General features: G+C 45.6%; 1 protein-coding gene across 2 annotated transcripts in view; it reads left to right on the top strand.

The window, feature by feature from the left end:
• The window catches only part of LOC140742037 (NUAK family SNF1-like kinase 1), an 80826-nt gene that overhangs the window by 61387 nt on the left and 4210 nt on the right, over positions 1-15229 (top strand). For both annotated transcript variants that reach the window (XM_073072745.1, XM_073072746.1), the window contains one exon: positions 13234-13353. In XM_073072745.1, the coding sequence (XP_072928846.1) occupies positions 13234-13353 (120 nt within the window). The remainder of the gene's footprint in view (positions 1-13233; positions 13354-15229) is intronic.

Below are 15229 nucleotides of genomic sequence, written 5' to 3'. Positions count from 1 at the left end.
GTGGGACTCGTGGAGTTCGAGTTCAGGCAGACAGGTCCCCGGGGTTCAGGCAGACATGTTCCCGGGGTTCAGGCAGACAGGTTCCCGGGGTTCAGGCAGGCAGAGCGGAATGGGACTCGTGGAGTTCGAGTTCAGGCAGACAGGTCCCCAGGGTTCAGGCAGACAGGTTCCCGGGGTTCAGGCAGACAGAGCGGAGCGGGACTCGTGGAGTTTGAGTTCAGGCAGACAGGTCCCCGGGGTTCAGGCAGACAGGTCCCCAGGGTTCAGGCAGGCAGAGCGGAGCGGGACTCGTGGAGTTTGAGTTCAGGCAGACAGGTCCCCAGGGTTCAGGCAGACAGGTTCCCGGGGTTCAGGCAGACAGAGCGGAGCGGGACTCGTGGAGTTTGAGTTCAGGCAGACAGGTCCCCGGGGTTCAGGCAGACAGGTCCCCAGGGTTCAGGCAGGCAGAGCGGAGCGGGACTCGTGGAGTTTGAGTTCAGGCAGACAGGTCCCCGGGGTTCAGGCAGACAGGTTCCCGGGGTTCAGGCAGACAGGTTCCCGGGGTTCAGGCAGGCAGAGCGGAGCGGGACTCGTGGAGTTTGAGTTCAGGCAGACAAGTCCCCGGGGTTCGGGCAGGCAGGCAGACAGGTCCCCGGGGTTCAGGCAGGCAGACAGGTTCACAGGGTTCAGGCAGGCAGACAGGTTCCCCGGTTCGGGCAGGCAGGCAGGTAGACAGGTCCCCAGGGTTCAGGCAGGCAGGCAGACAGGTTCCCCGGTTTGGGCAGGCGGGTAGACAGGTCCCCGGGGTTCGGGCAGGCAGGCAGATCTATGTGGCTAGATAGGCTGTCGGAGAGTCCTCCCTGGGCGGGCCGCATATATCCCAGGAAGGGCCGCCTCCCAGGCGGAAACACCGGAGGCCTGGGCACGACGCGGACCCCTAGGCGGGTGTGGGGGCACAATCCCAGGGTTTGGGCGGAAGAGGAGGATGGGGCAGAACCCCCGCCGGGTAGCGGCAGACCGACCGGCCTGCCCGACGGAGGCAAGGGATAGGAACAGGCATCGGTCCAGGGTGACCAACACAACAGTCATGATGACAGGAAAATCGGGAAGGGCCGGCAGACAGCACGACCACGCGAACAAAACAAACAAGCGGAGAAGCGGGACCAGCACATGGGAAGAAAGGTGGGGGGAGAGGACCAACCTGGCAGTACTGGTACGGGGTAGAGAAGCACGATGAGGAGTCGATCTGAGTCCGGGCAGGATAACAGAATGCAGAGAAGAGTTTGGAGCCGGCGGAGAAACAGAACAAAACGACCACCCGCCTGGTCCCAGTCCCAAGGTCCCTTATAACCACCTTTAGCTCAATGAGTCACAGGTGTGCCTCCTTGAGCCAGGAGGGTCTTAACTAGTTCATGGGTGACGGGAGAGACAACTGCAGGACCCGGAGTCCAGAGCCCTCGGACCGGATCAAGGTCCGGAACGTGGATTCCAGACTGGACAGGACCCTGACAGTTTTTTAAATCAATTATGCTATTGTTTGCACTTTTGTAACTATATGTTGTAATTATGTGGTTTTGTGCAGGTCTTGTAGCTTCAGTTTTTGATCATGTTTTTGTCTGGTGGATTTGGGGATTAGCTCCTTTCTGGGGAACGCGCTAGAAGGTAGTGCGATATTAATATGCAGCAGCCTCTCCGGACTCTGGATTGGGGATTGCCAAAAGTTACGTGGATTTTCTGGTGTAGTCTGTTTTGTCATATGCTTTTGTGATATCATTCTGGGGGAACGTTGTCTCATTTTTTAACTGTATTGCATTTGTGGTTTCTAAATGACAATAAACTGAATCTGAATCTGATATGATAACCCTTTCATTCCTGGAATCATCCTTGTGAACCTCCTCCGGACCTTCTCCAATGCCAGCACATCTTTTCTTAGATGAAGGGCCCAAAACTGTTCACAATACTCAAGGTGAGGCCTCACCAGTGCCTTATAAAGCCTCAGCATCACATCCTTGCTCTTGTATTCTAGACCTCTAGAATTTCTCCCAGTCAAATTTTACTGCCTCCTAAGGGTTCTTTTACTTTAAACTCCCTAATCTCCTCCAGTTCATTACATAACACCCAATTCAGTTTAGCTGATCTCCTAGTAGGCTCAACGAATCTATTCTTAAAAAAACATCTCGTAGATATTCAACAAACTCACCCTCTTAAGAGCCATTACCAACCTAATTTTTCCAGTTGACCTGCATGTTGAAATCTCCTATGTTCATCATAACATTGCCCTTTTTGCACTCCTTTTCTGATTCCCGTTGTAATTTGGGGAACACTCAAGTCTGTCGTCCAGGTTCACCCCCAGGTACTTGTGGGTCCTCACCACATCCACATCCTTACCATCTACAGTAACAGGGAGCAGTGCAGAAATAAATAATAGAATAATGGAAAAGAAAGAAAGAATAAAAATAAATAAATAAACAGAAAATATCGAGAACCTGAGATGAAGAGTCCTTGAAAGTGAGTCCGTAGGTTGTGGAATCATTTCAGCGATGGTAGAAGTAAAGTTATTCCCTCTGATTCAAGAACCTGGTGTTTGAGGGTTAATCACTATTACCCCATAACCATTGGGTATGAGGGATAACTAATAAAATATTAAATATTAGCAAATCTTGACTGATTCATGCAATGAAGTATTGAATGTTTTTATCTTGGAGATACAAGAGGCTATAGATGCTGTAATCTGGAGCACAAGACAAGCTACTGAAGGAACTCAGTTGTTCAGGCAGCATCTTTGTAGTTAAGGGATGGTCAATATTTCAGTTCAGACCTTGCATCAGGATATTTTGACTTTCCTTTTTTCTGTTAATGTTTTTTGTGTGTGGCCTCCGTCGGTCATGGTCGACCATGGGTACTATGCCTCTGGTAGTCACTGGTTTGTCGAGCAGCGTCGACTGTGGCTGTTGAGGCTGATCCTGGAACGGCAGGCTCTGCCACAGTTGCTGCATGTGTAGGGTGTCGTGGAATTGTTGTCCGCTGTGCTCTCCGTTTAGCTCTCCACTCCTCAAACTGACTCAGGATCACTCTTTCGCCTGGCTCTAGGTGTTGCTGAAGAGTACCTCGCCATTTGTTGTGGTCATCTGCTGTATCCTCCCAGCACTCTGTGTTGATTTTTAAGGCTTTCATGTCACACTTGCAGAGGTCCTTGTAGCAAAGCTGGGGTCTACCAACGTTCCTCTTGCCTGTTTCTAGTTCTCCGTAGAGGATGTCCTTTGGCAGTCTACCATCCTTCATATGATGGACATGGCCCGGCCAGCGCAGTCTGCATTATCTTGAAGGTGTGAACATTGTGGGAAGTCCAGCCCGGGAGGGGACCTCAGAGTTTGGGACTTTGTCTCTCCAGGTGATGCTGAGGATACGGTGAAGGCTGAGCAGATGAAAACTATTGAGTTTCCTCTCCTGTTTGGAGTAGATGGTCCAAGTCTCGCTACCATACAGGAGGGTGCTGATAACACATACCTTGTATAAGGCAGTCTTGGTCTTTGTAGTGAGTTTTGGATTCTCCCAGACCCACAAGGAGAGTCAAACAAAGATTGATGTTGCTTTGCCGATACACCTGTTGATTTCGGTATTGAGGGAGAGATCGACCCCAAGTATGTGAACTCGTGGACCACTTCTAGATCGTAATTGTCGATGGTAATGACTGGTGTCTCCACTAGGTTCTGGGCAAGGATATTTGTTTTCTTTAGGCTGATGGTAAGCCTGAAGTCCTTGCATGCCTTAGAGAAGCAGTCCATGAGAGTTCGTAGTTGCTGTTTGGTGTGCGAGGTTATAGCAGCGTCATTGGCAAAGAGCATGTCATGCATTAAGACCTTTCTCACCTTTGTTCTTGCTCTCAGGCGCGCAGGGTTGAACAGCCGCCCATCAGACCCGGTGTACATGTAGATGCTTTCTGTCGACATCCCAAACGCGTGCTTCAATAGCAGAGAGAAGAAGATGCCGAATAATGTTGGGGCCAACACGCATCCTTGTTTGACTCCACTATGGAGCTCTGATAAGTTGCCATCATACTGAACAGTAGCCCTCATGTCATCATGGAATGACTTGATGATACTTTGGAGTTTCGGGGGCAGCTGATCTGAGGAGAATCTGAAAGAGCCCATCCCTGGTCCCAAGGTTGAATGCCTTGGTCAAGTTGATGAAAGTGACATAGAGGGGTTTCTGTTGTTCCCTGCACTTCTCCTGGAGTTGACAGAGTGAGAAAACCATGTCGACAGTTGACCTCGCGTGAAAACCACATTGGGATTCAGGGTAGACCTGTTCTGCCAGAGTTTGTAGACATGCCAGAGTTACATGAGCAAAGACTTTGCTGACAATACTCGGGAGGGAGATACCCCTGTAGTCATTGCAGTCGCTCCTATCACCCTTGTTCTTGTACAAAGTGATGATTTTGGAGTCGTGCATATCCTGTGGTACGGCTTCTTCCTTCCAGCACCGACAGAGGACCTTGTGTAAAGGTTGGAGGAGTGAGCTCTTGCAGTGTTTGATCAGGTCTGGAGGAATCCCATCATTACCAGGAGCTTTCCCTGGGACCAGACTGTCAATTGCCTTGCTGAGGTCCTCAATGGTTGTTTTGGAGTCGAGTTCATCCATGACTGGTAGACAATCAATGGCATCAATGGCTGAGCTAACAACAACATTTTCCCTCAAGTAGAGCTCAGAGTAGTGTTCTACCCAGCATTCCATCTGTGTGCTTTTATCGCTGATTATTTCACCACTGGATGACTTCAGGAGTGCTGTCTTGCTCTGCGATGGGCCAAGGGCCTTCTCGATACCATCATACATTGATCTGATGTTGCCTGTCACAGCTGCTGTCTGAATGTCCTCACCGAGCTGGAGCCAGTACTCATTTGTGCACTGCCTTGCAGTCTGTTGCACTTTGCTTCTAGCAACTCGAAGAGCCTGGGGTGTTTGGTCGGATGGTGAGCACTTGTACTCTGAGAGAGCTGCACACTTGGTTTCAGTGACAGGAGTCATGATGTTGGACTTTGCCTCAAACCAGTCACTGCTCTTTGTTGTCTTTCTTCCAAAGATAGGGAGTGCTGATTCGTGGATGGTGTCACGAAGGTATGACCAACGTTCTGTTGCAGTATCTCCTTGTGAGGAGGTAGTCATAGCACCCGGTACTGACTTGGCAAACTGGTCAACCTTTTCTGACTGTTTCATCTCTGTTGTGTTGGTGCGAGGTTTTCCAGTTTGTTTGGAGTGGTGGATTTTCTTCGGACGTAGTTTGATCTTGCAGCATACTAAAGCATGATTCATATGGAAGTCTGCACTGTGGTATGAGCGGGTGATTAGTGCAGAGATGATGAAAGAGTGCCTGGTGATGATCAGGTCAAGTTGGTGCCAGTGTTTAGACCGTGGATGTCGCCATGAGACCTGGTACTGTGACTTCGTCTGAAACTCGGAGTTAGTTACACTCAGGCCGTGATAGGAGCAGAACTCCTGGAGACGTCCATTGTCATTTATTTTGCCAATTCCAAAGTAGCCAAGACAAGACGGCCAGAAATCGTTATCAGCTCCCACTCTGGTGTTGAAGTCACCAAGGAGAACGAGTTGCTCATCACTGGGAATATTCCTGACACCAGCTTCTAATTTGTCGTAGAACATTCGTTTGCCTCAGAGGTGGAGTTCAAGGTAGGGGCATACACACTGATGAGAGATACTGGGCCATGACTGGTGTGTAGGCGAAGAGTCATAAGCGGTTCGGATCCATTTTCTGGTGGCTCCACTATTTGCAACAAGGACTTCCTAATGGTAAAACTCACTCCATGCTCGTGGGGCTCGTCTTGGTTCTTTCCCTGCCAGAAAAATGTGTAGTCCCTTTCCTTCAGTGTACCTGAATCCACCAAACGTGTTTCTTGTAGGGCAGCTAAACCTTGAGCCTTAGTAGCTCATTGTTAATGACCGCTGTTTATTGTGCATCTTCGATATCCTTGAGGTTTTGGTCAAGTCCAGTCATCATTGGGCAGACATTCCAACATCCCAACTTGAGGGGTGTTGTCTTATTCGAATTTGTTTTCTTCTTGTCTGGTGCAGTAGTTACAGTCAGCTCTTTGTGGAATAATCCATTATCCCCATGCACCCAATGAGGAAGACTGACTGTGGTGGGACAGCATCTTATTGGCTGGGGGCTGCCCAGCTTGAGGCAGGCGGTAGCTGTTCAGTGAAACGCGATGGTCTCTCCCACCATTGGAAGCAACCCCTAACACCATGCTGTACGCCAGTCAAGCATTATGACTTATAACCGGTAACTGCTGCTTCCTATGTTTGTCCGACGCTATAAAGCGAAGCTGGAGTGGCCTCTCCAGGGGGCAAGCCAGGGCAGAATTGATAAGGAGTTCAGTTTGTTGCCCATGCATTGGGAACCCCCCCCCATGCTGATGACAGGTCCAAAGGAACGATGAAAGTCAATACGGTTTGATGCCAGCAGTATCACAGGAGTTGCTGTGCCAGTGCTGGGTACAGCAGTCAGCCACCTTCGGGAGTCCAACTCCGGATCTTTCCTCGGGGTTTACTCCCAAAGCCTTTCCTATGAGTGGGTATAGACACTTTTGGCAGCGGAGGTTTGAAATCGGAGTTTTCTCTCTCCTAGATGAGCTACCATCCGTGGTTAATGAGCCCCTTCTGCCCGGAGCAACTGGTTTTAAGGCGCCAGTGGCCCGCCTTTGCCCCTTTTCCTGTCAGTGAGAACAGCTCCACCAGGCATAAGAATTATGCTACACTTGAAGGCCAGGAGTTGGACTGGGTTGTCAGAGGCTGTTTGAGACGCACGCCATGAAGAGCATTTGTTTAGCAGTGGGAGCTCGTCCCCACTGCCACCCTTTGGCTATGGCTACCTTTAGAACCTGTTAGTTACATTAATATTTGTTAAGAAGATCAAAAGCAAACAACAATTATTGGGAAATTAATGGCAATAGAATATATTTTCCACACTGAATAATCGTTTTATTTAAAATAAAAGATGGCAGAATATTGAGCATATTTCTGTATAAATGGGTTTGGAAGAAGATTGTATTTTAAGTAAGTAACTTCTAATTTTCTTCAATGAATTTAACTGATTGAATCATGCCCCCAAAAAAAGGGGTTAGCTTCCAGCTACACCAAGTAATTCAAAAATAGCTAAGTATACAATCCCTTATTTGGCAAGAATTCCACAACTAAGTAAGTGGAATTTAAAGAATGCCAATCATGCAAATATTCTTTCTTATTAAAATTCACAATGTGCACCTCAGCATTAAGGATTCTTCAATCTTCACTTATACAACATTCTTACACATGCAAGTACACTTAAATAGCCATGAGTCAATGAGAGATTAATAGGTCTGGTTTATAAATTGGCTCCCTTATTTCATGCCATTTTGAATACTTGGATGTTAAGCAACTTCTAACTCACTAAGTTAAATTGTTCCTGTAAAGTAATCAGCATCATGCAGTTACAATGATGACAATATTGACAGTATTCACTTAATGACTGCCCAAAACTGACAGTTTTTACTGTTGTCTGCATTCACACAGTTAAACACTGAATTCCAGACAATGGTATCAGTGACATTATGCTCCTCCAGGACGTTAACTGTTAACATTTTCAAACAGGGAACTTTCTGAAGTTACTATATTAACAACTTTAACTTTTTTGCTCTGTATTCTAACCATTTCCTCCCATTAAAAGATAATCCTTGTGGAGTAAATGTTATTAGTGTTCTAGGCATATTTCAGTGCTGCTGAATACAGGGTTGATTCACAAAACATTATTTCATTGGTAAATTCCAAATCCTTGCAGAATGATTTTCAAAAATATATTGTTTTAAAACTAATCAGAATTGATTTTTATTTCAGTTATGGCATAGCTAGGATCTCATCTGTATGATACTATTTATGATTTCTCTAAAATATTTAAAGCTAGTTAAAATTAGAGTTGCTGATTTCCTAGTTTGTCCATCATGAGAATTTTCTATCATGAGTGGTTGATTGATGCCATTAGGGTTACTGGAAGCCAATCCTCTAATGCAGATGTCAAAATAAAATTCATATGAAAGAAGGAGAAACTCACAACATAGTGATTGATAGATACATTTATGAATCATTCATCAATGACAGTGGAAGCAGTGTAGCAAAATTTGGCTAAATTGCTGGAAATATTGTAGATTGTGTCACCATGTTGTACTTCAGTGATATTCAACTCATATTCAGAGTAAGAAGGCTGTGAGTGAACGGCTGATTTTTCGGAGCGAAGGGAGTTTTTTACTTCTCGGGTTAAAGTGAGGCAAGACTGCGCAAGTGCGTGTCGTCAGCCAGTAGAGCGCGAAAGGTTTAAGAAGGCAAGGAATCTTCAACGGTTTTTGATTCGGAGCAAGAAGGCTGAGAGTGAACTGCTGAATTTTCGGAGTGAAGGGAGTTTTTTTTAACCACTCGGGTTAAAGAGAGGCGAGACTGTGCAGGCACGTGACGTCAGCCAGTAGACCGCTAAAGGTTTAAAAAGAAGGCCACCATATCCAGCGGGCAGCGGTGTGACGGCGCTTTGGCTCAACAGGCTTAGGCAGTAACGGGACAAGGCGAGGTAGGAAGTGTGTGTGTGAGGCCAGTTTTCCATGCTCAGTGTCAGATGTGGGGAGTCCTGGAGACTCCCAGCCTCCCGGATGGCCATATCTGCGTCAGGTGTGTCGAGCTGCAGCTCCTGAGGGACCGTGTTAGGGAACTAGAGATGCAGCTCGATGACCTTCGCCTGGTCAGGGAGAGCGAGGAGCTGATAGAGAGGAGTTACAGGCAGGTGGTCACACCGGGGCCGCGGGAGACAGACAAGTGGGTCACAGTCAGGAGGGGGAAGGGGAAGAGTCATGTACTAGAGAGTACCCCAGTGGCTGTACCCCTTGACAATAAGTACTCCTGTTTGAGTACTGTTGGGGGGAAGCCTACCTGGAGGAAGCAACAGTGGCCACGCCTCTGGCACAGAGTCTGGCCCTATGGCTCAGAAGGGTTGGGAAGGGAAGAGGAAGGCAGTAATGATAGGGGACTCTATAGTTAGGGGGTCAGTCAGGTGATTCTGTGGATGCAGGAAAGAAACTCAGATGGTAGTTTGACTCCCAGGTGCCAGGGTCCGGGATGTTTTGGATCACATCCAAGAAATTCTGCGGTGGGAGGGAGAACAGCCAGAGGTCATGGTACATATTGGTACCAGTGACATAGGTAGGAAAAGAGAAGAGGTCCTGAAAAAAGACTACAGGGAGTTAGGAAGGAAGTTGAGAAGCAGGACCGCAAAGGTAGTAATCTGGGGATTACTGCCTGTGTCATGCAACCGTGAGAATAGGAATAGGATGAGGTGGAGGATAAATGCAAGGCTGAGGGATTGGAGCAGGGGACAGGGATTCAGATTTCTGGATCATTGGGACCTCTTTTAGGGCAGGTGTGACCTGTACAAAAAGGACGGGTTGCACTTGAATCCCAGGGGGACTAATATCCTGGTGAGGAGGTTTACTAAGGCTACTGGGGAGAGTTTAAACTAGAATTGTTGGGGGCCAGGAGCCGAACTGAAGAGACTGGAGAAGAGGAGGTTAGCTCACAAATAGAGAAAGCTTGGAGACCATGTGTGAGAGGGAGGATAGAAAGGTGATAGGGAAGGAATGCACTCAGACCGAAGGCTAGGGATGCATCTGTTTTAATGCAAGGAGTGTTGTGAACAAAGCGGATGAATTTAGAGCGTGGATCAGTACTTGGAGATATGATGTGGTGGCCATCACAGAGACTTGGATGGCTCAGGGACAGGATTGGTTACTTCAAGTGCCGGGTTTGAGATGTTTCAGTAAGGACAGGGAGGGAGGCAAAAGAGGTGGGGGCGTGACAATGATGATCAGAGATAGTGTCACAGCTGCAGAAAAGGTGGACGCCATGGAAGGATTGTCTACGGAGTCTCTGTGGGTGGAGGTTAGGAACAGGAAGGGGTCAATAACCTTACTGGGTGTTTTTTATAGGCCACCTAATATTAACAGGGATATCAAGGAGTAGATAGGGAAACAGATACTTGAAAGGTGTAATAATAACAGAGTTGTCGGAATGGGAGATTTTAATTTCCCAAATATAGATTGGCATCTCCCTAGAGATTTTTTAAAAATTGGACTCGCTAGTTATTTAAAAACAAATTGGATAGGTATATGGACAGGAAAGGAATGGAGGGTTATAGGCTGAGTGCAGGTCAGTGGGACTAGGTGAGAGTAAGCGTTCAGCCCGGACTAGAATGGCCGAGATGGCCTTTTTCCGTGCTGTAATTGTTATATGGTTATATACAGCAAGGGGTTTAGATGGGCTAGAGTTTGTTAGCTGTGTTCAGAAAAGTTTCTTGATACAGTATGTAGATAAGCCTACAAGAGGAGAGGCTGTACTTGATTTGGAATTGGGAAATGAACCTGGTCAGGTGTCAGGTCTCTCAGTGGGAGAGCAATTTGGAGATAGTGATCATAATTCTATCTCCTTTACAATAGCATTGGAGAGAGATAGGAACAGACAAGCTGGAAAAGCATTTAATTGGAGTAAGGGGAATTATGAGGTTATCAGGCAGGAAATTGGAGGCTTACATTGGAAACAGATGTTCTCAGGGAAAAGTACAGAAGAAATGTGGCAAATATTCAGGGGATATTTGTGTAGAGCTCTGTATATGCACTTTCCAATGAGATAGGGAAGTTATGGTAGGGTACAGGAACCGTGGTGTAAAAAAGGCTGTAATAAATCTAGTCAAGAAGAAAAGAAAAGCTTACAAAAGGTTCAGAGAGATACGTAATGTTAGCGATCTAGATTATAATGCTACTAGGAAGGAAATTAGGAGAACCAGAAGGAGCCATGAGAAGGCCTTGGTGGGCAGAATTAAGGAAAACCCCAAGGCATTCTACAAGTATGTGAATAGCAGAAGGATAAGACTTGAGAGAATAGGACCTATCAAGTGTGACAGTGGGAAAGTGTGTATGGAACTGGAGGAAATAGCAGAGGTACTTAATGAATACTTTATTTCAGTATTCACTATGGAAAAGGATCTTGGTGATTGTAGGGATAACTTGCAGCAGACTGAAAAGCTTGAGCATGTAGATATTAAGAAAGAGGATGTACTGGAGCTTTTGGAAAGCATCAAGTTGGATAAGTCGCAGGGGCCGGATGAAATGTACCCCAGGCTACTGTGGGAGGCAAGGGAGGAGATTGCTGAGCCTCTCGCAATGATCTTTGCATCATCAATGGGGAATGGAGAGGTTCCAGAGGTTTGGAGGTTTGAGAATGTTGTTCTATTATTCAAGAAAATGAGTAGAGATAGCCCAGGAAATTATAGACTGGTGAGTCTTAATTACCAAGTGGTTGGTAAGTTGATGGAGAAAATCCTGAAATGCACGATTTATGAACATTTGGAGAGGTATAATATGATTAGGAGTAGTCGGCATGGTTTGTAAAGGGCAGGTCATGCCTTACGAGCCTGATTTAATTTTTTGAGGATGTGACTAAACACATTGATGAAGGAAGAGCAGTAGATGTAGTGTATATGGATTTCAGCAAGGTGTTTGAAAAGGTACCCCATGCAAGGCTTATTGAGAATGTAAGGAGGCGTGGAATCCAAGGGAACATTGCTTTGTGGATCCAGAACTGGCTTGCCCACAAAGGCAAAGAGTGGTTGTAGACGGGTCATATTCTGTATGGAGGTTGGTCACCAGTGGAGTGCCTCAGGAATCTGTTCTGGGACCCCTACCCTTTGTGATTTTTATAAATGACCTGGATGAGGAAATGGAAGGATGAGTTAGTAGGTTTGCTGATGACACAAAGGTTGGAGGTGTTGTGGATAGTGTGGAGGGCTGTCAGTGGTTACAACGGGACATTTATAGGATGCAAAACTGGGCTGAGAAGTGGCAGATGGAGTTCAACCCAGATAAGTGTGAAGTGGTTCATTTTGGTAGGTCAAATATGATAGCAGAATATAGTATTAATGGCAAGACTCTTGGCAGTGTGGAGGATCAGAGGGATCTTGGGGTCAGAGTCCATAGGACACTCAAAGCATCTGCGCAGGTTGACTCTGTGGGTAAGAAGGTGTATGGTGTATTGGCCTTCTTCAATCGTGGAATTGAATTTAGGAGCCAACAAGTAAGGTTGCAACTATATAGGACCCTGGTCAGACCCCACTTGGAGTACTGTGCTCAGTTCTGGTCGCCTCACTACAGGAAGGATGTGGAAGCCATAGCAAGGGTGCAGAGGAGATTTACAAGGATGTTGCCTGGATTGGGGAGCATGGCTTATGAGAATAGGTTGAGTGAACTCGGCCTTTTCTCCCTGGAGCAGCGGAGGATGAGGGGTGACCTGATAGAGGTGTATAAGTTGATGTGAGGCATTGATCATGTGGATTGTCAGAGGGTTTTTCTCACGGCTGAAATGGTTGCCACAAGAGGACACAGGTTTAAGGTACTGGGGAGTAGGTACAGAGGAGATGACAGGGGTAAGTTTTTTACTCAGAGAGTGGTGAGTGTATGGAATGGGCTGCCAGCAATGGTGGTGGAGGTAGATATGATAGGGTCTTTTAAGAGGCTTTTACATAGGTACATGGAGCTTAGTAAAATAGAGGGCTATGGGTAAGCTTAGTAGTTTCTAAGGTAGGGATGTGTTTGGCACAACTTTGTGGGCCGAAGGGCCTGTATTGTGCTGCAGGTTTTCTATGTTTCTATCTATATTACAGATAGGGAAAAATCTGGCATTGCTTGGCCAATGTAACTTTTAACATTACACAAGTACACAAGAACAATTTGAAATAGAATCAGGTGTAGGCCCTGAAGTTTTCCTGGCAATCAATATGATAATATCCAATCTATGCTAGCATCAATTCCTCTTCTAACCCTCTAATCCTCGATCTAATCAGAGATTTCCAGAGATCTACTATCCAATGAAAGAAAAAATGGAATCAAGGAATCTTCACTCTGAGGTAAACACTCCAGAATGTTGTATCAGTATCTGACCATGTATGGAATTGATTCAGAGTCCAGACGAAGGGTCTCAACCAGATACGTGAAGTGTACACTTTCCTCCACAGATGCTACCTTGCCTATGGAGTTCCTCAAACATTTTGCATGTTGCTACAGAAGCTTTTGTTTGCCAAACCAATGAGAGATTAGATGATCAAATGTGAATGAGCAGCTGAATTTATCATTGTTGCCAGTAACTTTCTTTCCTCATTATTTTATATTTGTTTAGCTTGCTGACTTTGGCTTGTCAACCTTGTACCACAAGGATCATCTTTTGGAGACATACTGTGGAAGTCCCCTTTATGCTTCACCAGAAATTGTGAATGGATTTCCATATCATGGACCTGAGGTAAAGTGAGAAGAATGGACTATGAACTAAATGTGCTTATGAACTAAATCAGCTTTTAAAAAGCACATTTTTGCATCCAGAAATGTGCTGCTAAACAAAATTGTATTGTTAGCTTCAGATACATTAAATACTAGGTACTTATTGAAAAAGATTTCCTCTACAAGTATTGAAGGGAACACAAACACATTAGCACTGACTGCAAAATATAGCCAAATAACTGTAAAAAAAAGTTGTAGACATTTTGTACCTTGCTATACTTCAGCTCATTTACATTAGAGACCTGTAAAAAATCAGTAACACTTGCTCAAGTGCAAACTTGTGTTTATGATTTACACAATAACCATGAAGGAAAAAATAAAAAAGAAGAAGAAACCACAATAAATAACATGATTGAAATCTGCTTCGATTGTGAAAAGACCATCTGGATACTTGTTTTGTAGAGAGCTGCTGATACTGTAAAGCCCTCCCAGTGCTCAGGGTGTGGGTAGGGGTGTAGACAGCAGTGATGAGCTCAGCTGTAAGCTCCCTGAGCAGGCAATGTGACCAGATTCAGCTGCATGCTGTTTATTTTATTATTATGTATTACAATGTACAGCTGCTGCAAAACAAAACATTTCAGGATCAGGTTCAATATCACTGGCAAATGTCATGAAATTTGCTGCTTTGTGGCAGTAGTACAATGTAATACAGATAATAAAAGCTACATGAAATATATATTGAAAAATTAAATAAATATTGCAAAAAGAGAGTGAAAAATACTGAGGTGGTGTTCTGAGGACTGGACTATGTTTAGGCAGGAGTAGATTCTGGCTATGACCAACTTCTGAAAGCACTTCATCATAGTAGATATTGGGTGACAGTCATTGAGACAGCTCACCTGGCTCTTCTTGGGCACTGGTATGATAGTTGCTCTTTTGAAGCAGGTAGGAACCTCTGACTACAGCACTGAAAGGTTGAGATTCTCCTTGAATGCTGCCACCAGTTGGTTAGCACAGGTTTTCAGTGCCCTGCCAGGTACACCATCAGGGCCTAACACCAGATGCTACAGAGATTTGCACAGATGGAGTTTTATTCTCCCTTTCAAAGCCCGCATAAAATGTGTTGAACTCATATGGGGGTGAAGCATCACAACCATTCATGATGTTAAGTTTTGTTTTGTAAGAAGCAAACCTTGCCAGAGCTGATATACATCAGATTCTGTGTCTAATTTCAGTTGGAATTGTTTTGCCTGTAGCTTGATCTAAGACTTCTTGTCTAGTTCTAAATCACCTGTCTTGAATGCCACAGATCTAGCCTCAGTAGATTATAAATCATCTGGTTCATCTATGGCTTTCAGTTTGGCAATGTCCTTGAACAGGCACACTCAACCACATAGGTTTTGATGAAGTCAGTAACAACTGTGGTATATTCATTCAGATTCGAAGATGAATCTCTGACTGTTGTCCAGTCTGCTGACTCTTCTGATACTGTAAACACTTATCCATCTCCCTTCACCATACCATCTTGGTCCTCATCACAGGTGCTACGGTCTTCAATCTCTGCCTAAATGCCAGGAGAAGAAGTACAAGCAGGTGATCGGACCTTCCAAAGTGTAGGTGTGAGATGGCACAGTAAGCAATCGTGATGGTGGTATAACAGTGGTCAAGTGTGTTGGCTCCTCTGGTTCCACAGGTGATAGTTGTTCAGAGACTTACAAGCTGGTCTGGTTGAAATCTCCACAATGATCAGGGTGCGCTGTTTCATGACTGTGCTCTGCTCCTCCAGTGCCTGCTTGTGGTCAAATGTACACTGCTATTAGGATGACAGCAGACATGACACATCACATACTTTCTGATTTGGACAATTAAGACAATCGTTAAGACAATTTTGTATTTTT

The sequence above is a fragment of the Hemitrygon akajei genome, chromosome 19 (genome assembly GCF_048418815.1).
Source record: "Hemitrygon akajei chromosome 19, sHemAka1.3, whole genome shotgun sequence".
Lineage (NCBI taxonomy): Eukaryota > Metazoa > Chordata > Chondrichthyes > Myliobatiformes > Dasyatidae > Hemitrygon > Hemitrygon akajei.
Note: the sequence above shows the minus strand (reverse complement) of the source record. Positions and strands in the feature narration are given on the sequence as shown.